Source organism: Balaenoptera acutorostrata, chromosome 2, assembly GCF_949987535.1.
Source record: "Balaenoptera acutorostrata chromosome 2, mBalAcu1.1, whole genome shotgun sequence".
NCBI classification, from domain to species: Eukaryota; Metazoa; Chordata; class Mammalia; order Artiodactyla; family Balaenopteridae; genus Balaenoptera; species Balaenoptera acutorostrata.
In genome coordinates this window covers 176,491,502-176,518,296 of record NC_080065.1, presented here as the reverse complement: position 1 = coordinate 176,518,296, position 26,795 = coordinate 176,491,502, and the positions used below count along the sequence as shown (strand labels likewise).

Below are 26,795 nucleotides of genomic sequence, written 5' to 3'. Positions count from 1 at the left end.
ACCTCGCCTGGGCGGGCGCCCCGCAGACCCCCGCCCCCGAGGGCCCACCGCGCCCGCGGCCCCGATTGTCTTCGAGGGAAGGGGCGTGTGCGGCCGGGCAGGGGGGCAGGGGTCCCTTCTGCTCCCCTCTCAGCTCTGACCCTGTTTAGCCAACCAAACTGAAAAATCATTGCACTTTGACCGCGCGTCACGCCCGGCCCACCCGGCCCCCCACCCCCCGCCCTACTCCCCACGACCCCCAGGCTCCCGCGGATTCCCCTATCCCCTGCTTCTCAGACCCGGTCCTCCTCGAGGGCTGCACGCGGATGGGGGAGGGGCTTCGCTCAACTTCCAACAAAAGCCACCCCTGGGGCCAGCCACCTTGTGGCTTCCAGCTGGGGAGGAGGCACCACTCAAGCTGGCCCCTTTTGCCCCAGGTAAGAGCTCTCCTCTCCTCCCCAGCCACCTCCCTCCCCTCCTTCCCTCCCTTCGCTTGGGGCCACAGCCTCACAAACTAGATTCACAATAAATAAAGCCCATAACCCACCCCATGTGGTGCAACGTTGGGTTGATTGACTTTCAGAGGATCCTGACCTGTGCTTTGTGTTTTCATACAGTTAAGAAGGAGAGAGAAAGAGAGAGAGAGGCACAAGGACTGCAGAAGGGGGCCAAGATGCAGGGAGGAGGGAGTAAGGCACAGAAAGACAAGCCAGAGGGGCCAAGTCACACCCTGGAGGCGGGCTGGGTGTGCTTTTGCTCCCCTCCCTCCCAGGGGGGCTTCTGAAGACCCTCTGGACAGGCCCCCAACCATCCCTTGGGGGAGGAGGGGGCTGTGGTGGTGGTGGGGGAGAGCTACTTCTTGTGGTGTGTTAACCAAATTGTTCCCAAGTTGCTCAAATGGAGGAGTTCCCAATTGCAACAGCAAAAGACCGAAACAATGAATGCCCCACCCCTAAATAAAGAGTAAAGACATTACAGCTGAAATCCAGAGAGAAGTGGCCATGGGGGTGGTGGGGGGGGAAAGGGGGGGCAGAGAAAGCTCCAAAACACTTTTGAAAAAGGACGACACCCAACACCCTCCAAAGGAACTGAAAGTCGGCAAGCAGGACGCCTACCTAGCGCAGGTGGCGGTTTAGCCGACAGCAGCGGCGGCTGCCTCGTCCTCCTCGCTCGACTCCGGGGTCCCCTTTCTGCTCCACTCTCCGGCCCGGCCACAGCAGGGCTGTCTGCGTAGGGGCAGGGGCAGGGACCAATGGGGCGGAGCGAGGGCACCTGCATGCGGGGCTGGGGTGTGGGGGCAACCTGGGGCCCACCTCCCCTCACTTGTAGCATGTCAGGACGGTGACCTTCCTGGCCTGCCTTGGGAGAGAGGGAAGAGGGGACCTGTCCCAGGCTGGGATGGGCTGTCTAGAGCATTCCGACCTTTTCCTATGGACTGTACAGAGGGGTTTGGGGCCCGGGGAACTGCCCCTGCAGCTCAGGGTCGGGTGGTAGAACACCCTCCATTCTGGGAGCACAAAACTAGCTCCGGGAGATGCCCCCTGCCCAGCCGGGGTCGGGGGGCTTCTAGCCCGAGGGTGGGGCAGAGGGACATCGAGGCTACCCTGCCTCACCCAGTCCAGAGCAGCTGGGGGAAGAAGCCAGAGGCAAAGGCAGTGAGGGAGGGAGGGGGTGGAGTCTGGAGGGGAAAGCCCTCTGGATCTGCACCCCATCATCTTTACAAGCTGGTCCTCTGAGCTCCCTAGTGAAGCTCCGGCCCTAGTCGAGGGTGGGGTTCCCCTAGGAAGGGTGAGGGTGGGGGACAGGCCCCTTCAGAATTGTGCTGGTTGCTTTGTTTGGGGATTTTGCTCCTTCCCCAGAAGGCCGGGACGGGATGTGGGGGGAGGAAGGCAGTTCTGCATCCTTTCTTTCTGTCCTCTACTTGACAGAGTCCGTTTTGCATGTTTCTTTCTGCTTGGCTGCTGGTGCACAGCTCCACCGAGACCTCTTCTGAGGCTCTCCGAGAACTGAGCTGCTTCTGGGGGCCTGCAGGGGTCCCCGGGCTGGAGGAGAGAAGGGCTGAGTGGCTGACGACGTCTAATTTTTGCTTTTCGGTGGGGCTGGGCTGGGCTGGGGGATTTTTCCACGTCTCAAAATTTCTTCTCCCCCCTTTTGAGGAACCTCTTCTTTTCATTTTGCCATTTCTTTTGTCGATCTTATCAGAGGAACCAGGACTGAAATGGGACAAAAAAAGAGGCGATATTGAGAATAGCAGGGGCAGGTCCCTTCTTGCCCCCACCTGGTCCTGTGACTCCAGGCTGGTTCCTGAGGCCCCTGGAGGGTCCAGCTCAAGCAGAGCCAAGGACACCAACACCTCATGCAGAGGTACATCCCCACTCTGTCGGTCCCTCCTATGGGAATCCTGACCCAAGAGACCCTGCCTCCGGTGCTAGAGTCCAGCTGGCCTTCTCATGGGTACCGTGCCCAGCGGGTGAACCCCCGTGGCTGGCACTGGCACAAGCACAGACCTGGGATCTGGCCATGTTTCCAATTGTTTAGGTTTTTGTGTGGGTCCTGGAGGGTGGGGGAGGATGCCAGGCTACAGCTTTTGTCCCCAGAGGGGTTTGGGGAGTGGCGTGGGGGGTAGCCCAGCTTCTTGCTGAGTTTTCTTTCTGTCTCTTTGGATTAAAAGCAGAAATTCGCATCTGCATAACTCAGCTAAGGTCCCACAGCCTGAAACTCTGGGGAGGGGTGGGTACCACATGGCTTCAGTCCCTAGCAGTCCCAGGCCTGGGGGAAGGGATCAGTAGCCCAGTGGGTTTGATCTTCTTCTACCCTCCTGGGCACCACGCCCTGGGGAAGACCTGAGGCTCCCTCGGGTGGGCATCGCTTCCCTCAGGGTGCCAGCAGGGGGCGCCGCCTTCCCACAAACAGGCTCTGGCAGCCACTCAGTACAAAACACACCTAGGGTGGACCCCTGGGAACTGGGCTGCCTGGCAGAACCCTCCACAAAAGGCTCTGGCCCCACCTCATGGCCAAGGGGCGGGGCAGGGGGGTTCTCCTCTATGGTCTAAAGTTCCTGGGTATGCCTGGTGGTACCCTCGGGGCAAAATGGTGGGGGATGGTCCCTGAAAATGCATCTTGGGGCCTCTCCCCGGCTCTGGGTCACAGACTCAGATCTGCAGAGGCCAAGCACAGCTAACTACAGAGCATGCACCTGGTGCTGACTCATTCTATCCTCACTCCAGCCCTGCACAGAAGCCAGGTGAAGAGAGGGTGGCTGAAGTGCCCAAGGCCACACAGCCCACAGGGCCAAGCTGGGACTCAAATGCAGGGGGCAGCTCACACTCAGTGCTCCTAACTGCTCTGTGTGGCGTGTTCACAGGGAGGCAGGGTCTGTGGTGACCAGGACACCCGCACCTTTCCAAGGCTGTGGCCAAGGCCGCCACATCAGGGTGAGGGCCTAGGGTGGCTAGATCAGCCGAATTTTCAAAAGAAGCTTGAGGGGCTTCCCTGGCCGTCCAGTGGTTAAGACTCTGAGCTTCCAATGCAGGGGGTGCGGGTTCGATCCCTGGTCGGGGAACTAAGATCCCACATGCCATGTGGTGCGGCCAAAAATAAATTAATTAATTTATTAATTTGAAAAAAAAAAAAAAGAAGCTTGAAAGTCCCCACAATTTCATGTGAAATTTTCCAATATTTAAAACACTTGTTCTGGTCACACAGATTATGCCTACAGCCCTCAGGCTCTGGTTTGGAACTGCAGGCCATTGTCCACCGTGAGATGGAGACATCAAGTTTTAGAGTTAGAAAGGGCCTTGGTTATATGAGATCATAGATGTTTACTAAACCTATCGTGGTAGTCATTTCGTGATGTAAGTCAAGTCATTATGTTGTACACTTTAAACTTATACAATGCTAAATGTCAATTATATCTCAATAAAACTGGAAAAAAGAAGATAGAAAGGGCCTTGGAGATCATCTAGAACTTTCTGGGACAATGGAAATACTCTCTATTTGTGCTGTCCAATGCAGTAGCCACTAACAATGCATGGCTTCTAAGCACTTGAAATATGGCTACTGTGACCAAGGGACTAAATTTTTCTCTAGTTATTTAAACAGCCACATGTGGCCAGTGGCTGCCACACTGGATAGTGCAGGTGGAGGGCATTTGGAAACACGGGGGTTTGGGGTTGCCACAATGACTGGGGGCACTGTTAGCATTTACTGGGTGGGCAGAGATACTACACTTCCTGCCATGTACTGGATAACATGCACAGAGGAGCCCTCCTGGGATGGAGCTCCTGGAGCACCTGCCCAAAGTTCAACCCCATCGACTGATTTTAGGCCAAATGGAGGCTCACGGGGGCCTAGCAAGGTGTGGAGGAAACCCAAGCCTGAGGCATTCTCAGAGTGGCTGGGGGAGGGCTGGTTCAGCAGTCCCGGCCCGAGGAATGGGGGAGCTGCCTGGGTGGGCCCCCGTCCCTGCAGGCTCGGGTGTTAGTGTTCTCTGGGACACATCCCTGCGCCACCTTCCCAAGGGGAGGCAACACCGGAACCCTTACACCATCACCCTGGCTGTGCGCCTGCCCCTCCCCCTTCCTGTGAGGGAAAAGAGGCCGGGGACAACCAGGACAGGGAGGACCTGCTTGGCCCCTCTGCCCTTGGCAGGCCAAGCCGAGGCCCCAGACTGGCCCCGCTGGGGTCTCCTGAGCTGCACAGTGGCAGGGGGGACAACCACCAGTCCTCAGATTGAGGCCCCAGCCCCCGCCTCAGAGGAGGAAGACTCTGGTTCCAGGCCTGGAGTTAGGGACAAAGACAACTCCAACGGGACTCCCTGGTGCCTCCCCACGGGTCCCAGAAACGGGGGATCTGCTGCCAAGCACAGAGCGGCTTTTTCTGCTCACCCCTCCCTGCTTCCTGAGCCAGGTCCAAAATTGATTAAAACTAAGTAAAAAGCGCTGCCCAGGGAATGACAAAATTGGTAAAATTCTCTTTTCTTCCCTCATTCTATTGTTCTCTCTCCATCTGGTGCTCCAGAGATCAGCTAAAGTCACTGGTTACTGTGGAAACCGCCCCCCACTGGACCCCCTGCGCCCGCTGCAGCCGCCTGCCTGCCCCCAGGCCCCAGGGCTCCCGGCTCGGCTTGTCCGACTCCGGCCCCGCAACCCCCATCCCCAGACACACCTGCCTGCTCAGGGCCCCGGCCCAAGGCTCCTTGTAGGAACAAGGGGAAGAAAAACTGTTTCCCAAACTTGCCTCAGATTCTGAGTTGGCCCCAACATCCAAGCAAAGTGAGCAGAGTAAGTGAAGAAGGGAAAGCATGTGGAAGCGGAAACGGGGTGAATGGGGAGGGCTCGTGGCAGTGGTCCCCGAGAGTGCGCAAGCGAATATACAGTCAGAGCTGCAGGGCGGACAGCGGGAGGGAGGCTGGGTAGGCAGGAGCCCTGGAGCCCTGCCGCCTGGTGCCAGCCCAGAGCCAGGAGGGGAGGCCCTCCTGCTGTCCCTTCCTCTGGCACCCCCTCCTGCCCTCTACCAGCAGGGCTCTCTTGGCCTCCCTGGCACAGAGCGGAGGGGGCTGGCTCCAGCCCCTGCTCGGAGCCATTGTTTTTCTTCTCAACACCCCCAAGTTCAAGTTCATCTGGGTGTTACATCATGTCTGGTTGCTCCTGGAAACCAGACGGGTCAGACGTGACTCTGGGGAAAGGGGGTGGGAAGCTGGAGGGGGTTGAAGTTCTCCTCCCCTCCCCTCCTTGCCACTAGGGAGCTCTGAAGTTTGAAGTTTGACAAAGTTTTTTGGCTTTCTTTTTTTTTGTTTGTTTTTTTTTTTTTTTAGGGAGGGAAAGGAAAAGGGAAAAAAACAAAACCTTAAACCACACACACAAAACTTCCATCCACCAACTTTCTTTGGACTTGGGCCTCAGAGCACGGAGGGAGCAGGAGCTGAAGGAGGTGGCCCCAGGGCTGAGGAAGCCTCCAAGGCCCTCGGCTCACAGGGTGTGTTTTTGTAAAATGGGCAAAAGGAAAAGATATTTGCATGCTCCCCGCCCCTCCATTCCCCGGAAGCCTCATACTGTAAACGCTGCCTCTGCCCTGCTCCTGAGGCTCGTCCCTGTGCCCTGAGGGCCCTGGGCTCTACAGGCTATTCCCGGCCTCCGGGGGACAGGCACAGGGAGGAGAGGGCCTGCGTGCATGTGGCTGCAAAGATGCCTGTGCAAAACCAGGTCCGGGGGCCCCCAGCAGGAAGGCTGGAGGGGTGGCATTTCCTTGTGAGAACTGGGGGCAGATGGCAGCAGGACTGGGGGCTCCAGCAGCCTGGCCTCCCCTCTAACAGGATTCATAGGACGTGGGGGAGCCGCCCCTCCAGGGCGGCTCTGAGCCCTGCCTTACCCTCGGTGCCAGAGTCTCTGGGCACGTGGCCCACCAGGCCGCCTCTGTCCCTCCTCCACCCCCAACCCAGCCCACCCAAAACCAAGGAAGAGGGGGGGGCCAGGGGCTAGGGCATCCAGCCGGAGCAAAAGGAAAGCAACAAGGCAGACCCTGTCCTCCTCCGGATGGAGCCTCCTGCTTCCATCTTTGCTTCCACCAGGCCTGGCCCAGAGCGCCTCTAGCCTTGGGTCCTTGGCTGCCTTCCCCAGGGCCAGGGCTGTCAGAGCTAATTATCCAATTAGCTGATTAGCCAGGGGGCCTGGGGGCTGCCTGGGGAGGCAGGCTCAGCTGGGCATGCAAAAGCCTGAGCCTTCCAGCCCTGCCCCAGCCTCTTCTCCCGGACTGCCCCAAGGATCCCTGCCTCCTCCCTGACACCAAGATGCCCCCAACCCTGCCTGCATCCACCTGGCGGGCAGGGCCTCCTACCTGAGACTGCTGTGGGATGTTCAGAAAGTTGCCGTCCCGGGGTCCGATGCTGACAAACCGGTTGGCAGAGGCGGCGCCTGTCGTTGCGAATGCTGTGGGGAGCAGGGGAGAGAGGGAGAGACCCCGTGAGGACCTGGAGCCTGCCCGGGCACTGCCCTTCGGGACTGCTGAGAGAGGGAGAGACTAGGTTAGACCGTGTTGCCTGGGCTTAAGCTGGCAGTGGGAAGGACAGGCCGGAGGGCCCCCCCCGTCCTCTCACTGGACCAGGAGCACACAGTCCCCCACCCCTGGCACTCCGCTGCAGCCAGGCATCCTCTTTCATGGCCCTGGAGGCTACAGCTGAGGCCCCATGGACCCAGTTCTGTCCCCTCAACAGGCACTAGGCAGGGCCAGGGATACCCCTCCTCCCAGAGCACCCGAAGCAAGTACCCGTGCTCTCCTACTGGCCCTCTTGGGTCTGGAGAAGAGGGAGCCTGGGAGGGTGGGAGTTCTGGCAGACGGGCCCCACCCTGCTTGGAGAAGGCCATCTCAGCCAGGCCACCCCTCCAACTGGGGTGCCTAGTTGGGTGCTGCACCACTTACCACCCTGGACCCAAGGACTGGGCCGGTGGCTTGGGAAACTTGAAGGGTCCCAACAGAGGGCTGAGCTGGGTGGGTCAGGGTCAGAGAGGGGTCTGGGAGCTGGCTGCTGGCTCAGGCACAGGAGTGGCAAGGCTCAGGCCCGGCAGACATTCTCCTCCTTTGATGGATGAGCCAGGTCCTATGGTCCTGCGGTTCCCAGGGACCCGAGGTACAAGAGGAGGAGGAGGCCAGAGGGCCTGGCAGAGCCCCAGGGCTTGGGCACCAGGGGCAACTATTCTGGGGTCTGGGGGGGCAAATGGGCCAAATACCCAGGAGCTCTTCTTGGGTTGTCTGGCTGGAGCCCTATGGGAGGGGACTGGCGCTGCACCCCCAGGAGGAAGGATGCCCCCAGAGAGGATGAGGAGTGTCACAGCTAACTGGGAGCCCCCACCCCACCCCTCCCTGCACCAGATACACCCCAGGGACCCCGTGCTCACCAGATTCTGTCCATAAGTGGCCCCCAGCCACCCGCAGCCTGGCTCCCCCTCTCCCACCCTGCCCACCTCCAATGACCATGACCATGACTTCGTGTCTTGTGGCGAATGCAGATGAGAAGATGGCATGAAGAGGATGGACAGGGGAAAAGAACTCAAACCAAGAAAAAAGAAGGTGAGACAGAGAGCGCGAGACGAAGAGAAGTGGTGAGATGGGCCACCCCTTCCGCCGCTGTCCCGAAGTCCTGGCCCACGGCCTGCCAGCCCCCAGAGCGCCCGAAGCGCTGCCCACCCCCCGCCCACAGTCCCACAGACGGCACGCCGCCCACCCTCCGCCTCTCCTGTCCTTCAAGCGTCGTCGGGTCTAGCTTGGGCCTCTCAACTCAGATTTTTCTCTTCCCTTTGACAAAATTTGTCATCGGTTTTAAAAAAAAAAAAAAAAAAGAAAGAGAGAGAGAAAGAGATGAAGTAAGTCAAGGCCCAGAGCCCTTCCTTGTCCTTGGAACATCCAACCTGGGGAAGAAATTGAGGGAAGGGAGAGGGATGGGAAGGGGGGGAAAAAAAAAGAGGAACAACGAGAAACCAAATGTGAGACTGAAGGCTGAAGGGGAGGGGATCAGGGGCTGGCCTGCTGCACCTTTAGAGGCCTGAGGGGCCCAGAATGGAGGTGGGGGGGGCAAGGCAAAAAGGGGATGGTGGTGGCGTCGCCTTGTGGTCACATTTAATTTTCTTGGTGTGGGGGGGGGGGCACAACGAAACAACAAAAAAATCAAAAAACGAAAAAACAAAAAATGAAAAAACAGCAATTAGGCATGAAGATGGCATGGCTGTGCCTCCCCTCCCCCCTCCCCCCCTGGCCAGCACCCCTGGCCTGTGTGCCCCACTGTGCTCCCTCTCCCGCCCCCCGGAGGGGCCTGGGCCAGGGGCCCCAGCTGGGAGCAGCGGGCGGGCAGGGGGGCTAGTGGGGTGCTGGCTGGTGCAACTAAGGCCCAGGAGGCCGTGGTTGGGGGGCTCAGCTCTGCTCTTGTCCAGGTGGGAGGCTCCGTGGCACTCTGGGTTGGGGGGCTTTGGCAGTGAGGGAGGGGGCTTTTCTTTTTGCAGTGGAGACTGTTTGGATGGGCTGGGGACGCTGGGCGTTGTGGTTTCGGTTTCATCGTCCACTTACAAGGTGATGGAGGAGTCAAGGCGGCGCCGTCTGGGGCAGTGCTGGTGGATTTGGAATCAGGCATAGGAAGGGGCACAGGTCTGGCCACTGGAGGCGGCGGTGGTAGCAAAAATGACCCCGGGACTTTGCCCTGGCCGCTACCGTTGGGCTGCGAACAACATAAATAGAGTGACGCATGAAGGCACATCACACACAGACACACGCTCCCCTGCGCGGCCACGCCAGCTCGCTCCTGAGAGCGGGCGCTCCCGGCGGAAGATGATGCAGGATGGGGTTCTCTCCTCCAGGGCACAGGGTTGGTGAGGGCATGAGGCCTCTATTTGGTCTCTCAGGTGTTTCTCTCTTTTTTTTTTTTTTTTTTTTTTTTTTGTAGTCCTCTTTTGAAGTTGTGGGAGGGAGGAAGGGGGATGTCCGACGGGTGGTTTGTTATTTCTTAGGGAACAGGTTTTAGGTACCGAAACATGCCACCTAGCCGTACAAGCAGCTGCACTCAGAACTCTCACGCTCTTGAAGACCTTCTCCTATGGCAGGAAAGATGTACCAGCTTACCTCCTGTGCCCCCCTAAAACACACACGTGCCTCCCCTCCGTGGGCCCCTGGGGTAGGTCCAGCTGACCCAACCAAGGACCACAGGCCCACCAGCATCTGCCCCATGTCATGGCCTCAGGGGGCTGCCAGGGAGCATGCCCTGGGCTCTGGTAGCCTGAGGACAGTGGGGTGCTGGCTTATCTGCCACAGAACAGCCCAAGAGGAAAATCCATTGCTGGCAGCTCTGGTTCCCACAAGGTTCTCTGAGTGGCTTTCCCTCAGAAGCTGGGGATGTCTGGTCACCAGATCCACTAATTGTCCTTTATTCCCTCTTGTGCCTTACACTTGAGTTCCCTCCTCCAGGCCCCATGTGTGGCCTTGTGTTCAATCAGCCTTTGGGCTTCGGGGGGTGTAGGAACCACAAGGAAGGGCAGAGGTCCCCAGCCTCTTGCAGACACAGCTTCCCTGGACTGCATACCTCCTGCTGCTCTGGGCAGTGCCCTCGATGACCACCTGCAGCCTGGGCTCAAGGGGGCCAGGCCACAGCTTTTCATCCTAAACTGGTCCCTCTCCTGTGGGTCAAACCTCTGCCCTCCCAGCCACCCAGGCTTAGGACCTTGGGAGGTTCCTATGCTCCTCCTTCTGTTGGAGGGCAGACCCTGTGGGGCCCACCCCTAGACGTCTCCAGCTAGGTCGTCCTTCTGTCCTTACTGGTTTCACTGGTTTCACTATGACAGTGAGACTCCCAGGGGGCCTCCCCTCTGCCGACAGCATGCTCATCAGCTCAGCACCCTTGGCACCTGGCTCTGTACCAGGCATTTCACTCAGGTTGTGTCCAATCCTCCAACCACCCCGTAAGGCAGTGGTTCCTGCTTCAGGGCAGTTCTGGGTATTGACAGTGTCTGGAGACGTTCCGGTTAGCACAGCTTGGGGATGGAGGCTGAGAGGCTGCTGCTCAACCCCTGCAACACACAGGGCGGCCCCCAGGACAACGGCTTGTTGGCCCAAAGATCAACAGTGCTGTGGCTGAGAAACCTCGCTGCAAGGGAAGCTCTATTCTCCCCCTTTCACCACAGGGGATACTGAGGCTCTTCATGATTAAGTGGTCTAGCCAAAAAGTCACCCGGCTGTAATTGGAAACGCCTGAAATTCATAGTCATGTCTGTCTAACTCCTAGGATCCTACGGATTCTTTCCAACAGACTCATTAACCCTCTTCCCAAACCCAAAGGAGTTCAGACTTCTCCGATGCCCTAAAACCTTCCACAGCTATGACTACATCTGACGTAAAACATCATCTCCCCGGCCAGGCACGCAAGGCCGCCGTGATAGAGCCCAGATGGGGTCTTCCACCACTCATGCCCCTACACTCCCTCCCCCTGAGTACTTCCCATTGTAAACCTACTGGGGTTCCCAGAACACAGCCTAAGCAGTCGGGGCTGCACACTTGCTAACTGCAGAACCCTCTGTTCTAGAATACCCTTTCTCACACCCTTCAAGGCCCGCTCAGAAAACACCATCCCCAGCGTGGGGACCAGCCAGATTTCCTGAATCACCATCCATCTCTCTCTTGTTCTTCCAGGACACTCCTGACCTCCACTGGAGCCTCTGCAGCAGACCACCTCCAAGGCTCCCCAACAAGCAGGCGGAATGTCACCTCTGTGTGGCCCAAGCGTGTAGCACTCAAGTCCCACTGACTGAGTTGAATCAACTAGTCCATCCTGCTGCACTTTAAAACCATAGAGAGCCCCATGGCTGACCCGCGCAGGCCACGCCCTTCTGAATTTCTGCTGTCCCACCCTCCATCCTTCACCTCCAATGACCAGTCACCTAGGTCTGACACTGTCCCTCCAAATGGTTCCCTTGACTTGATCTTTCCTGCCCACTTAGAGGCCCGTGACAAAAGCAAGCAGTGGCTGCTTCTAGTGCTTATCGGCGTCCTGGGCTGAAGACCCTTTGTGCTGGGTGTCATTTTGGAAATGGACCTTTCAGTTCCAAGCAACAGCACGGGCCAGAGGGCAAGGGTTTCCGGCTCTGCAGGGTGATTCTGACATACAAGTGGAAACTGCCTTCCCTCATGTCCACAGTCTATCTTGTTCCTATCTCATTCTTCCATCAGGGCAGGAAATGGAATGATCCCAACAGATTCACAGCCTCACTTCTTCTCTCTGGGCTGTCCTGAGCTTGGGCTCCAGGGGGGCTGGGACACGGGGGCTTTCCAGGGGGCCCTTGCTCCCATAGGGCAGCCTCTGCCTCCTCAGAGCCCGTCTCTCCCTAGGAGGATCTAAATCACTAATCCCATCCAATAAAGCAAATCCCAGCCCAATATGGCCAGACATTGAAACCTGCTGATTTACAACATTCATTTTCTAGAAGCAAGTCCCAGCCAGGCTAGGATGTCTCAGCTCTGGTTGGGGTACAAGTTGAGGTTTTAAAAATCTCAAGGTCTTGTGACTTTGCAGTGCCTTAAGACCTTGTGAGTTAAGATCTTAGAAGGAACCTAGGGGCTGGGATAGCTCCTCACTTTCATCTGACAGATGAAGATGTGGGCCTGGCCATTCTGGCACTGGTGGTCAAGGCTGAGCTAGTACCAGGCTTTCTGCCTCCCAGAGTCATACTCTCCCATCAGGCCCTGCAACTTCTCCATTGTGCTCACCTGGCAGTCTCTTCTCTATGCCAGAAATACAGCTAACCGGGTATCCTCTTTCTGCCCTTTGCAAGTCCTCTAAGTGGTGTCTCCATTTGACCTTGGCCTTTACCGATGTGGTTTTCTCAATCGGGGCCTTATGCTGAGGTCTAAGAGGTGCCTGGGAACCATTCTGCAAGTTGTCTGTAAAATTTTGTATGCCTATATTTTTCTGCAAAGATGATCCATAACTTCAGATTCTCGAGGAGATTAGGAACTTACTCCTCTAGTCTCTAGATCAGTGGTTCTCAAAGTGGGTCCGCTGACCAGAAGAAGCATCACCTGGGAACTTGGGGGGAAATGCAGATTCTCGGTCCCACACCAGAACTGCTGAATCAGAATTAGGTGAGGCCCAGCTACCCGTGTGTTAGTGAGGCCTCCAAGTGACTCTCATACACGCTGAGACTGAGAACTACTACCCTGGAGGGGGCCGTGGCACAAGCACAGCCCTGTACCGCCCCTGTCTGCCACCAGGTCAGCTGCAGAGCCCAGGGCCTCTCTCCGGCTCCCCCTCCTCCATAGCGTGGTACCATCCCTAGCCTCCTCTCAGACACTGGGCCCAATGGAGCGGACTCACTGCAGAATTCCAGCTCCACCCCCGACTCTTGGGCGCAACAGGCCGCAAGAGGAAACCTACAGAGACTGCTCTCCAGCCGAACTAGACTCTCTGTTTAACCAGAGGGGCTGTTTGCTCCCCTGTCGGTAGCATTTTGTCTGCGGTATACTCCAAGCAAGCACCTGCCTTGAGAAGAGAACCGTCTAGGCCAAGTGAGCCCTTGATCTTTTTTTAATTTATTTTTTGGCCACGCCACACAGCTTGCGGGATCTTAGTTCCCCGACCAGGGACTGAACCCGGGCCCTGGGTCGTGAAAGCACGGAGTCCTAACCACTGGGCCTCCAGGGAATTCCTGAGCCCTTGATCTTGAATGATCAAGTCAAGGGAGAGGCTCAAGACCTGGCCATCAGAGTGCCCAGGGATGGACTGACCCCCACTCTTGTGGGTCCTGTGGGTTAGCTTCGGTTCTTTGGGCTAAGTCGGTCCCCCAGGTGGCTCTCATTTTGATTCCAAACCCCAGCTGCGTCCTTAGGTGAGAAGCAGGCACGGAAGGGTTCCTGGCCTCTCTGATCCATATTCCAGACCCCAGGCCCCCTGGGGGCTGGGACACATGCTGGCAGCTCCCGTAGACTCTGCCAGCATCTCTGAAGGAAGCACGGAAGCTGTTGGAGTCATGTCCACTTTTCCCTCCATGCCCCTAAAAGTGGACAGAGCTTGTCCAGAGAGGTGGGCAAAGCTCTGAGTGTGCTAAGGAGCTGCAGAGCCAGCAAAAGAAACCCTTGCAGGGCAAAGGGGAAAAAAAGATGAGAAAAGTGGAAGAGGAAGAAGAGCGGGAGGGAGGGAAGAAGACTGGCTTCTGTCCTAGACAGCGAGAGCAAGGAGGCCGAGCCATGGCCCTGCCCCAAATCCATACACCAGCACTGCGCAGGGCGCCCTGAGGCATCTCTAGGCTGAGCAGCTGAGGGCCGCTGCTCTCCCTGGGCTGCCTCCGGCATGGGCTTCCGCATGTCTTTCCCTACCAAGGCACTGTGAGTGTCCTCCCCATCTGATCTCTCACAGTGGGGTTCCAGGCTGGACCAACTGTGGGGAAAGGAGCTGGGCCTTCTCATGTAGCACAGCATGCTGCTGGAGTTCCAGAACATTCCCAGAGGTCTAGAGACCACCATGCCCCAACCTGGAATGGTCTCCCAGGGACTAAACAAGGACCACTGTCCCACTGAAGGGTCACCTTTGGCCCACTGCCGTCCGGGATAATTCCTTTGCTGAGTGGCTCTGCGTTTCTGCTCATCAGTGATCAGGCCCCAGGGCTTGCGGATGGAGAAGGACAGTGGGGCCACAGAGCTCCATGGGGAGCCAGTCTCTCTCCCAGGCTGAGGAGCAGAAGACTTCACTCCAGAACCACGACTGACCTGAGAACCCCTTGTTAAGAGTCCTGCCAGCAAGAGTCTCATGGAAGACCCTGTGGAACTGGGCCTGCCCTCTACTAAGGGCTTCTCACTGGGGGATGGTGATGCCCCCAGGGCACACTGAAATCTGGAGACATTCACGATCAACACAGCTGGGGAGGGGGCGGTGTTGCCGGCACAGAGTGGGTGGGGGCCAGGGATGCTGCCCAATGCCCCACAGTGCACAGGACGTCCCCACACAACAGAGAATGAAGAACCCCAAGTGTCAATAGTGGGAAAGCTTGGTCTAGAACCTACCAAATCCCTGCAGCCCTGAGGTTTAAGAGGGGTGTTAGGAGCTAAGGGGCCTGGGCCCGGGTTGGACAGATCATGGGTACACTCCTGCTAGAGGAAAAGACCACAAGGAGGGCAAAAAGCCCAAGCAAGGCGGGCCCAGCCACTGCCCCCTCATCTCTGGACCATGACGAACAGGCCCCGGCCCGATACGTGGACCCCTACTCCCAGGCCCAGAAGATCGAGGTGTTCGGCACTACCGGCTCTCTGCTGCTGCAGCCCCAGGTGGGCTCCCGGCTTTTGGGCCCTCTCCCTGTGAGCCCTGAGACAGACAGACAGACGCAAAGATGAGCTGTAGAGGGGCTCGTGGGGTCCTCTGGACTCACCTGTCCGGTGGCCTGGCCCGAGCCATCCGAGCACACAAACTGCACAAACTCCTTCAGCGAGTCCTGCCCATGGTGGTGGTGGTAGCGGATGGTCGGGTGCGTGAAGTATGGGCTCGACTGCTGGATGATGGATGTGGAGGGGAAGTGCAGCGCTGATGCTGTGGCCCGTGGGCTCCCTGCATGCACGTGGCAGGAAGAAAAGGGCATCGTCAGGGCCTAGGAGGCAGTGGGGGGGGGGCACTGAAGACAAGGAGAACTGCTGGTCAGAGCACTTTGGGTCCAGAGAACGGGCAGGAGCAGGGCAGGGACCAGAGTGAGGGGAGCGAGGCACCGGCCGCTAGTGTGAAAGTTAAGATGGCGCCAAATAACTCAGTAAATCAAGATAAATAACATTTTAATGCAATATTTTAAAAAGTCAAATTGGCAAACCGGGGCCCACAGACCTGCTGCTTATCTTTGTAAATAAAGTCTGATTGGAACCAGGGCCAGAGTTAGAGTGAGGTAAGTGAGGGTCATGCAAGCACAGGGTCAGTCCTATCTTTTATTTAAAATATTGATATTTGCTCATCGTATATTTTTTGCAATAGTTTTAATTTTTAGAAATATTGCATTAAAATAAAATTTACCTTGATGACTGAGATTTTAGGGGCTCCCTGACATTTTGCGCCGAGGTGAGTGCCTCACTCACCTCACCCCAGTCCAGGGCCTGGGTGGGAGCCTTGAGGAGGAGATAAACACACAGCCCTGCGCCAGTGCAAGAGGGGCCCCTGCAGTGCGCACACACATCTCCTGCGTGCGGGTGGGTGTGCACCTGGCTGCTGCTGCCCAGGCCACATTCTTCTGTGCTCAGCCCCATCGCTCGCACACACGTCCTCGAACGCACAACTCCCACCCTGGAGCAGGCCCCAGCTCTTCCCTGGCCAAGTCCTCCCCCTCCTGTCTGTTTCCAATCAGCTCCCTCTTGCTCTCAGTTTCATTAGGGGCCTGAAGAAACTTGGCTTCTCTCTGGAGTTCATAAAAGCTGAGTCGAGCAGGGCCTGCTGCCCTCCCGCTGCCTGTGCAGAGGGCCTGGGCTCCCCGCCCCCACCTTGCGGCCACCACGCCCTGCCCCGCTGCTGGCTGCCTCTGGGCTCCCAGCCAGGAGGCCCTGAGGAAGAAGCCAGGAGGGTAAACCTCAGTGTTCTCCGGGTCCTATAGGAGGGCCCAGGAGACAGCGGGTGGACACGGGGCAGTGTTCAGAAAAACTCCAGGCCTCTTTCTGCCAGACAGGTGCCAAGAGAGGGAAGAGGCAAGTGAGAGAGCAGCCGGGTGAGGACAGCCTCCACAGCTTCCCGCCTGGTTCCACCCCTCCAGAACACGGAGGCATCCTGCCCCCAAGCACGCTCTCCGTGAGACTGAAGCAAGAGAGCTCCCAAGGCAGCAGGGCCAGCTCCTTTCCCTGAAGAGCAGCCCAGGTACCACCTTCCCCTTGGCCTAGCCCTTCACTTCTGGAAAAGAGCAGGGAGGCCTCGAGAAGGGAGCCTGGGCTCCTAGGAGGACTCTTCTCAACCTGCGCTCACACCAGCCTGGGCTGGTGCTGGGAGAACAGACCCCGGGCTCTGTGAGGAGCTGAGAGAGAAGAGCTGAAAGGAGGGCAGGGGGAGAAGCCTGTGCTATCCCCCCCCCACAGCTGGAGGGAGGACAGGAGAACTGGGCAGGAATGGGCCTGAGGCTTCTGCAGTCAGGGCTAAGTGGGAGGAAGCCTCAGGACAGGCCTGTGCCACACACAGCACATGCACGAGCACACATGCATCCGACGCATGTACACAGCACCTGCACACGCACACAAGCAAACACACACACTCACGTGCACACACAGCGCACAAGCATGCATCATGCACAGGGGGTGTGAGAAGCAAGTGGGAGAGTGCTGGGGAACAAGGTGAGGAGGCCCAAGGGCTGGCCTGGGTCTGGAGGAGGCGCTGCTGCGGAGGGAGGGCCCGTTCCCATGCCCACCCACTGCCATACCATGGCCCATTCAGAGAGCTTGGGGCTGTCACTCAGGGTCGGCCCTGGCCCCTTTGCCTGGCCAGTTGCCCACCTGGGCTCCTCTGCCACCCCCACTGCCCCCCTCCGGGCCCTCCATTTCTCACCTGGTCTGACTCCAGCAAGCACAGGCAGCGGGTGGTGAGTGAAAGCCATGCGCGGGGAGCTGCCCTGAGAGGAGAGGGCACTGCAGAAGTCCAGCTTTCCTGACTTCTTTAGAGAAGCCGGGCCTGGGGGGAGGAATCAGCAACACAGGGCAGGTTTAGCTGGGCTGGGGAGGGAGCAGGGGAAGGTGGGAAGCCAGCAGCTCACTCCTTCTCTCCTCGGCCCCCTCCCGGCCGCCCCTTCCCCCACCAGGCTCCCTCCTGCCTCCTTTGCCTGACTGTGGCTCTGTTTCTCAGGCCGTGTGCAGACCATCCTGCCGTGGGTGCTGCTGACAGGAGAGGAAAATAAGGCCCTTCGGTGCACTGGGCAGGGAGTGAGCAAGGGGGCCCGTTTTGCCCCCTGACAAGCAGATAAGGAGCTCAAGGGGAACAGAGTAAAAGGGGGGATGCAGGGTCAGAGGGCAGGGAAGGTGTGCAGGAGGAGCCCGGGAGAGCAGCTTCAGAGTGAGCCGGCCCAGGGACTTCCCTGGCGGTCCAGTGGTTTAGGACTCCCGCGCTTCCATGCGGGGTGGGGTGGGGGTGAGGGCGCGGTTTTGATCGCTGGTCAGGGAACTAAGCTCCTGCGCAGCGTGGGCCCTGGGCTCTGGGAGGTTCTGATGGCAAGAAACCAGAGCTCCTTACGGGAAGGGAAAGCACAGCTATTGGCCCTTGGGAAGGACCACTGTGGAGAAACAGCATCTGACAAGAGAGCAGGGAGGAGGCTGGAGGGCCTGGGCGGGTGCTGGGGTTACAGCTAGACAGGAAAGGACTCCCTCAGTCAGGGGACCCAAAGGCCGGACTGTCACAGCATGGGTAATTCCAGGGCTTTGCTCGGCTCCCGGTACCAGAGATGGGGTGACATTCAGCAGGAGACAGGGACACAGAGAATACCCCATTTGAGCTCTGCCTCTAAGAGCCTGATGTTGCCAGTCAAGGTCATCTCTGTGCCCAGTGGGCATGACATCCAAGATGCTATACAAAGCAGGGCCCCCAGGCCAGGTCCCCCAGGGGAGGTGGTCTCCCGTCCTCAGCTGAGCCTTGAGGCTGTGCTGTGCCCAGGCTGGGAGGGATAAGGTGAAGTCAGGGCAGATATCCAGAGCTGCCATCATTGGGACACAAGTTGAATCCGTTTGGGTGGGGGGTGTGTGTGTGTTGGGTGGCGGGGGGTGGGGGGGGAGGCTTCAGAACACAGAAAGAAGAGCTGTCTTAACCACAGAGGGAAGAGGCGGGGAAAGGGCGAGCTCCCAGCCGCCAGCAGAGGTGTTATCTGGCAGCAGCTGTGTGCCACCTGATAGCTGGCACGGTGGGGGGAGCGCCTCCACCAGCTGTGCACAGCTGTCACCATGGCCGCACAGTGCCTCCTCAGCTGTTCCCAGTCCTGCAGCTGGGCTGCTTAATTGGTGATTTGTCCCAGAGCAGGAAGACAGCACAGGGTTGGTGGGAGGAGGGGACGAGTACAGAGGAAAAGGGGGGAAGGCGAGGGGGCTGGGGGTGCTGCAGGAGGATGCTGGGGCCGTGCGTGGCAGGGCTGCTGGAAGGAGCGGAAATGGCAGGCTCGACAGCAGGCAGCCAAGAAAGGAGAGACAGGGAACCGCGGAGGGGAGGGCTCCTCGGGAACCAGGTCTGCGCACTGGGACCTGGGGGCCCACGCCTCAGGAGCCAGCAGTGGACGTGGCCCTCAAGGCACACCAGTCCTGGAGGAAACACTTCACGGAGGCCCTAGCTGGGGAGTCTTCGGGGCCTTCTCAACCCCTTCTTTCTGCACCTCCAGAGGTTCCCCCCAGGGAAGCATCTGTGCTGTGCTGGCCCGGGCCCCCGCTGGCCACCACACCCTGGGAGGGGCACCCAGAGTCGTGCCGGAGCGCTGTCCGGCAGAGGTGAACCTTGCTGGTGGTCTAACCCTCTCCCTCAGCCCAAGGCCTGGAGGTGAGTCCTCTCTTCCTCCCAGGTTGCTGAGAGCAGAAGCCAGAGGTTGCATCTGGGGCAGCAGGAAAGCAGAAGCACCCCCTTGCCCTTTAGTCTTGCTTCTCCCTCAGCCCTGGCCCCTGCCCATCCACTTGGCCCTTCCCAGTAGGGGGACATCTGGAAAATACCAAGCAAAACACCATCAGGTAGCCCCTCATCTTCCTGCGTCAGAGAACAAGGCCCCTGTCCCCAGGCCTGACCGACACAGACACACCTCATGCGCATCCCGTACACAGAGGTCTGCACTACCTGGTCCCAAGACACGCATACTTTGAGGACACACACAGGCTGCACCAACAATGTGTCCGGCACAAGCGTCCTGCAGGCAGCCTCCTTATACACACCTGTGCAATACATACACGCACACAGCCCCCCTCTATCCCACCTGGGCTCTCCAGGTGTGCCCACACCTCCTGTCAAGACTGGAGGTGAAGGTGGGCGAATTCACCAGCAAGGGTGTGGTTAGAGAGGACTGGGAGGCCTGAAAACAATTCTGCTCCCTCTTTACCAGGCTCTGCTCCTCTCTGTGAAGGTGGGCCCTTTAGACCAGCGGTCCTCAACCTAGGAAGGTCCTGTCCGCCCCCAGGAGACATTCAGCAATGCCCGGAGATATTTTCGGTCATCACACCTGCTGAGGAGGTTTGCTACTGGCATCTAGTGGGTGGAGGTCAGGGCCGCTGCTCGACACCCTACAGGGCACAAAATGGCCCCGCTACAGAGAATACCGCAGCCCCAAATGTCAAGAGAGCCCAGTTTGAGAAATGGCTTTAAAAAACCATGAAGACCGCAGAACTGGGGCAACCTCTCTAAAGAAGTCCCAAGAGAAGGAGGATGAGGGGGCTCTGAGGAGGAGGCCATGCCCCCCCCCTGCAGGGCACCAGAGGCTCAGTGTCGGGGCCTCTGCTTTCCTTCTGCCACATCTGTGGGCCCTACTGCCCACTCAGGGGCAACCCAGCGGCTCGCCTCTGCTCTCCTGGTCCGCCCTCCTCTGGAAGATGAGGAGGTGAAAAGACGGGCGGTGCCACCAACAGCAGGAGGAAGGGTGGGAGGTTTGCCAGGTAGACTGAGGGGGAGAGGAGGCTCCACGCTGCCCCTGCTCCAGGTCGGGCCTCGTGGCGCCCATACCTGCATCCACATCGTTGGGCCACCCGCTGGACTGGCTGCTGCCAGCTGCTGGGGAGCGGCCCGTGCCAGGATAGAAGACGTCGTCGACAGGGCTCTCCATCTCGCTGTCATCGATGGACTTGGGGCGCTTGGTGGTGCTGGGGAAGGAGGAAAGGGGTCAGGTGGGCCAAGGACGAGCTGCGGCACCGGTGCTCAGGCCGAGGAAGCCTGCACTGACGGTCTTCCGCGCGGGGAGTGGGGGCCCGCCGTCGGCAGGGCTTCAGGGCACTCGCTGTGTGCCCACCCCCCAAGGCCAGACCGAGAGCCCCTCGGGCCCAGCCCACCCACTCCTCCTCCTTGAGCCCCTTCTCAGTCACAATACCATCCATCATCTACCGGAGCTGCCCAAGTCAAAGAAGTGGGCAAAACCCTCAGCTGCTTCCTCAGCCCCACCTTCTACTTCCCATCAGCTCCCACAGCTAGGGCGAGGCGTGCGAGGCACTGGCCAGGGACAAAAACGCCAGGGGGTGACACAAAACTCAGTCATCGTGATATTATGTTACTTTATATTAAAATATGATTAAGTATGAAAACATCATAACATTTTAATGCAATATTCTAACATATCAAAATGAATGCCTAAACCTCACAATGAACCAAAATGTCCAAGGTTTTTTTAAAAAGGGACAGGATCCCACCTTGCCCTGCGTGACTGACCCTGACCAGAGCCTACTGTATCTACCTCCCAAATATCTCTCAACTCCATCCCTCCCTCTCGGGCCAATCCCCCATCTGACTCAGGCCCTCCTCCCCTCCGACCTGCTGGGATAGCCTCTAACTTCTTCCAGAAGTACTTTCTAGAACACATGTCCCCAGCGTCTTCTACTTAAAACCCATCAGTGGATTGTAAGCCCTAAACACCCTCCTCTGGCCTCTGAAGTCCGCCGTGGGATAGTCCCGCCAGCCCGCCCAGCCTTGGCCAGGTTGAAGGCTGCTCTCTGTACCTGGAGCGTCCACCCCATGCCTGTACCAGACCCCTGGGCTCAAGTGTCGCATCCCCAAGAGAGGGGCCTTCTCCAGTGCCCACAGGGAGCACCTTCTAGGCAAAGCCATGCCTTGTGTGAGTTTGTGTCCCCAAGGCCGAGTGCCTGTGTCAGCACAAAGCAGGAAGCTCAGGGGTTGGGGAACACAGTGAGCCCCAGCTCTGGAGCCAGTGCCCTCAACAAAGGATGACGTTCTGAAGCACCCAGGCCACAGTGGTACGGCTGCCCAAAGCGCCTGAGATGCCTGGGGGGCCGGGGGAACGCCGGGGTGCGGGGCTCACCTGGTGGAAGGAGGGGAGGTGATGGACCGCCGCCCCAGGGTCACCTGGTTTATATTGTAGTAGCTGGGACTCTCCAGGTCTGCCAGCGAGAAGTTGGGCCCTGATGCTGTCGCAACAGGAGCTGGGAAGAAGGGAGAGTGTGATGAGGTTTGGAAAGTGTGGGCGCCTGTTTCGTTGCCATGCGCAGCTCCCCAGAAGCCCTGGGGTGAGTTCACTGTGAAGGCTGCTGAGGAAACCTCCTCCTGGCTGGAGGTTGTTGGGAAGAGTCCTTGGTTACGATTTTTTTCCCTCCAAAGCAATGGAGGTTAGAGGTGGGGCTCTCTGGATGCCTCCATTCCACCCAGCCCCGTGCCAATGAGGCCGAGAGTGTCCCAGGAAACCTGTCTGCCTCCTCCCCAACCAAGACCCCGTCAGTGGGGGGCTACGTGGGGTCCAAGTCCCACCGCTTCACCCCCATCCCTGCTGACTCAGCCCTGGCCCAGAAGGAAGGACTCACTCTGTGATACTCTCACCAGCTCCGTCACATTCCAGACCCCGGAAGTCACAAAACAGTCCTGGAAACTTAAGTGCCCTGAGGAGGGAAAAGGGCAAGTGAGTGAGTGGAGGCAAGGCCAGGAAGGGATGTCTGCCTGTTTCCCCAAGGCTCTCCCCACCCTCAACTTGCTCCATCCCATGCCCCATGTCCCAGCCCCAGGCTGGCCCTCAGGGGTCTCAGATCTCCCTGGAAGTTAGGGTGTGCTACCGATGAGTGCCCTCCCCCTCTGAATAGCAGCCCAAGTTCAGTCAAGGGACAGCCGAGTGAAGGGGAATGGCAGGGGCAGGCCTGCCCTGGCCGGGGAGAGCAGAGAAGGCTGTGGGGAGGACGTGGTGGGCACAGCAGGCCAGGGAGGCTGGGTATAGGCAAGAGGGCAGGGGGCACTGACCGTTGGGCAGTGGTTTGATGTCCGCATCTCCTTGCTGGTTTGAACTATCTGATTGTCCGGATTCTGCAGGAGACACAAAGGGTGGGGATGGGTCAAAACCAAAGTGCTCCACAAACACCAGGCAAGCCGCTGCCCCTCCAGCCTTATAAACACCTTCACTCCCCTTCCCTCCCTGAGCAGCCCAAGGAGCCCAGGGAGAGAAGGAACTGGTGGTGGGGCTATCCTGGGTTCTGCAGGGTGTCTGGCAGCATCTCTAGCCTCCACCCCCCACTAGATGCCAGTAGCACCCCAGTTGTGACAACCAAAAAACCGGTCTCCAAGCACTGCCTGATGTGCCCTGGGGGCAAGTTGCCCACGAGTGAACGCACTGGCTGAGAGTCAGGGCAAGGAGGCGCCCAGGAGAGAAGCCGGCGACTGTCTCTTTGCACAGCTGGGATGGACCCAAGGGCCCCCCATTCTCTACCCAGCTCAAGCTCCAGAGGAGCAGCCCCTTCCCTCCCTTCATTAATTAGAGCCGTTCCTGTCTGCCCACGCCACCCCCACCTCACCTTTATGCTTACGGGCAGTGCCTGGCAACACGGGGCGGGGGTGGGGGGTGGGAGGTTTGCCTTGACGCTGTCGCCTGCTCTGTGCCAGCCTGTCTGGGCTGTCTCATGCCCCAGTGCCACAGCTGCTCGGAGGGAGCCCCGAGACAAGGGCCCATTGTGCGGTGGGAGCTCACAGAGGGCTGGGGGCAGGGTGGAGTGTGTGTGTGAATATTTTGCTGAGCTTGGGAAAGCCCCCCGCCCCTGCCCCCCAGGTCCTCAAAGCTTTGTGTGCCAGGGGCACAACGGGGACCTCCAGAATGCTTGCCTGGGCACGACAGCTGGTGAGAGGGTGGCAGAGGGGGGCCAGGGCAGGTTGTGGGGCAGGGGAAAGGCAGGCATTGGGTAAAGAATCAGCTTCTCACAGGGGGACCACAGGGGGTGGCCTCAGAAAACCGGGCCCTGGTACTGGCCAGGGCTTTGCCCGACTCTTTGGAGTAACCCTGCCTCCACCACCCTCGCCCACCACCTCACAATCAGCCGGCTCACCAGGGTGTCCATCCTCCACTGGCCTCACAGTTGAGCTGCTCACGTTGGGGAGTGACCAGCAAGGAGGTTCCTGAAGAGTGACATGGGCCCGAGAGATAGAAGTGGGGGGACCCTGCAGCCACTTGGGAAGGAAGGAATAGCCCTGGGTGCTGGGGCTGGTGGGCAGAATAGTTAGCAGCCTTTTCAGAGCCCAGGCCCTACTGCGGCTCGACCAAGTTCCTGGCCTCCTGCCTCACTGGGGCCGGTGGGAAAAAAAACAGGCTGCCCCCAGGATGGTTTCAGCCTCCACTTTCTCCATCCTTTATCTCGTTTCACTTTTTTTTTTTTTTAATTCTAAAAAATACAATAGTAATAAATCTAGTCACAAATCAAGAAAATGGAGCTTTCTAAGTGCTAACAGGGCCCCTTACCCGCTTGTGTTTGGGGCGTGTCCTTCCACACCTCCCTCTGCACACACCCCTGCGGTGTGTTTAGGGATGGCGAATCCCACCCCAGGCCACTTCTTTGCTAGTGGCACTCTGCTCTGGAGCGAGCCCACAGGACTTCCTCCCACGCTCCTGGGAGGGCAACCTCTCTGTGGATGTGAGTTTTCCTGTTCCTCTCTCACCTCAGCTCATTCCTGACTCTCTGGGTCTGAGTCAAGCCCCAGCCGGTGCAGGAGGGAGCAGGCAAGGGGGCTGAGGCAGTAGGCAGCCCACCTGAGGGCCTCCTTGGACCGGGGCCCTGAGCCTGATGTCGCTCAGGGCCGTCCTTTCCCAGATTCATAGCTCAGGAAGAGCACAGATGCAGCACCTGCGCGTAGAGCCCGGCGAGGGGCGGCACACAGTCAAGGCTTTGCTGCCGAGGGGTCCCTGCTACTGACCGCACCTGTCCCAGGACCAACGCAGTCCCCACGGAGCCCTCCGGGCCAGAGACAGCGGAGTAGGAGGAAATGGACGAGGCTACTCAACGAGACGGGTCCCGCCTCTTCCAAAATGGCCAGGTGGAGACAGAAAGCCGCACGCATGCGCACACCCAGCCCAGGGACAGAAAGACGAGAGAACCCGACAAAGAGATGGAGGTGGGCCAGCGACAGAGGCAGAGACAAATGGGGCTCCAGGAGAGCGCGACAGACAGGAAATCCTTCTAAACCAGGACACTGCCCTGAAACATTACTGCTGCTATTACTATTATCTCCATGTAAGGGAGAAAGCAGGAGTGAGGATCCGGCGCAGGCAAGGCCCGCTGCCACGCGCCTGCGGGCGGTGCTCCGGGCGCTGCTGGCAGCCATTTTAGCCCTTGGCAGCCATCTTACGGCTGGCGGCCCCAGCCAGCATCCCCGCAATGCCACCGCGGCCGGCCCCCGGCACGCTCAGCTCAGCTCCGGGACAAAAGGCAGAGACACTAGAAATCTGGACCCGGGCTCAGAGGCACAAGAGCCAGCCCTGCAGCAGGGGCAGCTGTGGCCGGGGCCCCACCATCCCGCTCAGGCAGCACCCCCTTCACCCTCCTGGCCGATGCCAAGTGCAACGGACAGGGAGGGCCGAGGCTAGGGCCCACTCTACGTGGCTGAGGCCCCCCACGGGCCATCCGCAGGCCCAGGGCCCTAGACAGTGTACCGAGTAAAGCCCTGCCCCGACGAGGTGACGGGGTCCTCGGGACAGTAAGGGGCTTGATGGGGGCAGGCCCTTGTCCACCCAGGTAGCTTGGGGGGCACACCTTGGGCAGACAGGGGAAGGGGGCTGCCAGGAGCCCGGTCAGGGGCTGCAGGGCCCAGAGAGGCCACTAGGACTGTGGCGGGCAGGCTCCTGGGGAGGGCAAGGAGATGCCCTCCCCGCCCAGAGGCGGCAGGCAGCCTGGCCGGCTTTCTTAAACGATGCGCCCTCTGGGGAGCTGTGCCCTCAGGTCAGGGCCCGGGGATCAGGAGCCGCACCCCAGGCTGGTACATCGGGGAGCATGGGACCCCAGCGCCTGACCCCTTTCCCTGTCTGGGCTCCCTAGGGAAGGGAGGGGATAACCCCAGGCCTCGGGACAGAAGAAGGCAGGCCCCTTTAGGACACCCCTGCCCAGGCCCCGCCTCATGGCTGCTTGGCTTTTATCTAGCAGAATGGGGCTTATCAGAGCCACCAGCTGAACAAACACACAAATCCACGGTTAGTGAGAGAAAACCCTCTGCCTGAACTCTTTATCTCCTGTTCGCAGGCCCCACGCGCTGCCCCCTGCCAACGGCCCAGGAGGAGCCCTGACTGCCGTGCAGTGAGGGATCCTCTCTCTGCCACCCCCCCTTCTCGCCTTGCCCGGCCCAGCACGGGGTGGCTCTCCCCTGGCAGTCCCTACCGGGCGGCCTTGCATGAGTGAGCTCCTGCCACATGGGAGCCCCCCTCCAGTGTCTGATTTCTCACTGGGGACAATGGGCCAGCTGGTGGCCTGTGGGCCAGTGGAGGGGCAGGGAAAGTGTTGGCTGGCACAAGGCGGGCAGGTGCCCGGCTCCATTTTTATCCTCTCCCGCCCGGCCCACGCCTCTGAGGCTGTCGCTCTGATTCCCCAGCCTTCTAGGGCCATGTCCCCCTGGCAACTTTTCCAGCCTTGGCTTTCTCTCCAGCCTAGTTACCACAGCAGTAGGGACCCTGACCACACACCCCCAGTTCAGGGCCACCCTGACTAAACCCCAACCCCCATGCCTGCACCCCTCTTCGGGGACTAAGGCTGCCTTCACCTTCTGGAGAGACTGGAGATGGGACAGAGGGACCAAAGGCACTGCTACCTCCCTCCAGTCCTGAGACAACATTTTCCTGCATCCTGGTGCTCAGAACCAGAGTGCCTTCCGTGCTCTAAGCTTCCTTCCCATCCAGCCCATCAAATGCAGCTTCCTCAAAACCAAGTCCGGCCACTTTGTCTGATGATGGATGCCTGGGCGTGCAGGCATCAGGCCCTTGCCTGGTCCAGGTTTGGGGATGAAGAGAATTTTGGAAGCCACAGCTCGTCCTTGATGCTGCCGGGGTGGAAGGGGTGTGTTCAGGCTGGCTCGTGTCATACATGAGAGCACGCTCTGCTGTTTTCCTCTCAGGATTGGGGCCACGCATGCAATCCACACCTCCGAGGCAGCGGCCTCGCCTGCCAGCGGTGCCTCAGGGCTCAGACCACTGCAGAGGCTTCCAGAAGGGAGGACTGTGCAGGGGCAGGTGACGCATCTGCACTCGTTCTAGTTGTGGGCCCAAGCAGGCTCTGCAGAGCGAGGCTCTGAAATGGGATTTGGCTCACGGGTCCAGGGCTGCTCTCCATTCATCCCCACACGTCATCAGTCACCCACCCTGGGTCAACGTCTGTGGACTGCAGGCCTTGTGCAGCACCCAGACCTGGGCCAGGCTCAGCCAAAGGATGGCAGCGTGGGA

The 26,795-nt window shown here is 59.1% G+C and overlaps 1 protein-coding gene across 7 annotated transcripts in view; it reads right to left on the bottom strand.

The window, feature by feature from the left end:
* Nucleotides 1-225: 225 nt before the first annotated feature.
* Nucleotides 226-26,795, bottom strand: part of NFIX (nuclear factor I X) — a 95,867-nt gene continuing 69,297 nt past the window's right edge. For 3 of the 7 annotated variants that reach the window (XM_057540482.1, XM_007171969.2, XM_028163893.2), the window contains exons 3-11: nt 22,352-22,414; nt 21,925-21,999; nt 21,429-21,549; nt 20,126-20,262; nt 17,000-17,122; nt 14,868-15,043; nt 9,034-9,181; nt 6,814-6,905; nt 226-2,192 (exon numbers count right to left, since the gene is read on the bottom strand). In XM_057540482.1, the coding sequence (XP_057396465.1) occupies nt 2,178-2,192; nt 6,814-6,905; nt 9,034-9,181; nt 14,868-15,043; nt 17,000-17,122; nt 20,126-20,262; nt 21,429-21,549; nt 21,925-21,999; nt 22,352-22,414 (950 nt within the window). In that variant the 3' untranslated portion in view covers nt 226-2,177. Of the gene's footprint in view, nt 2,193-6,813; nt 6,981-9,033; nt 9,182-14,867; nt 15,044-16,999; nt 17,123-20,125; nt 20,263-21,428; nt 21,550-21,924; nt 22,000-22,351; nt 22,415-26,795 lie in introns of all 7 variants that reach the window. The other 4 variants (XM_057540485.1, XM_057540484.1, XM_057540486.1 and 1 more) reach the window with 4 other exon arrangements.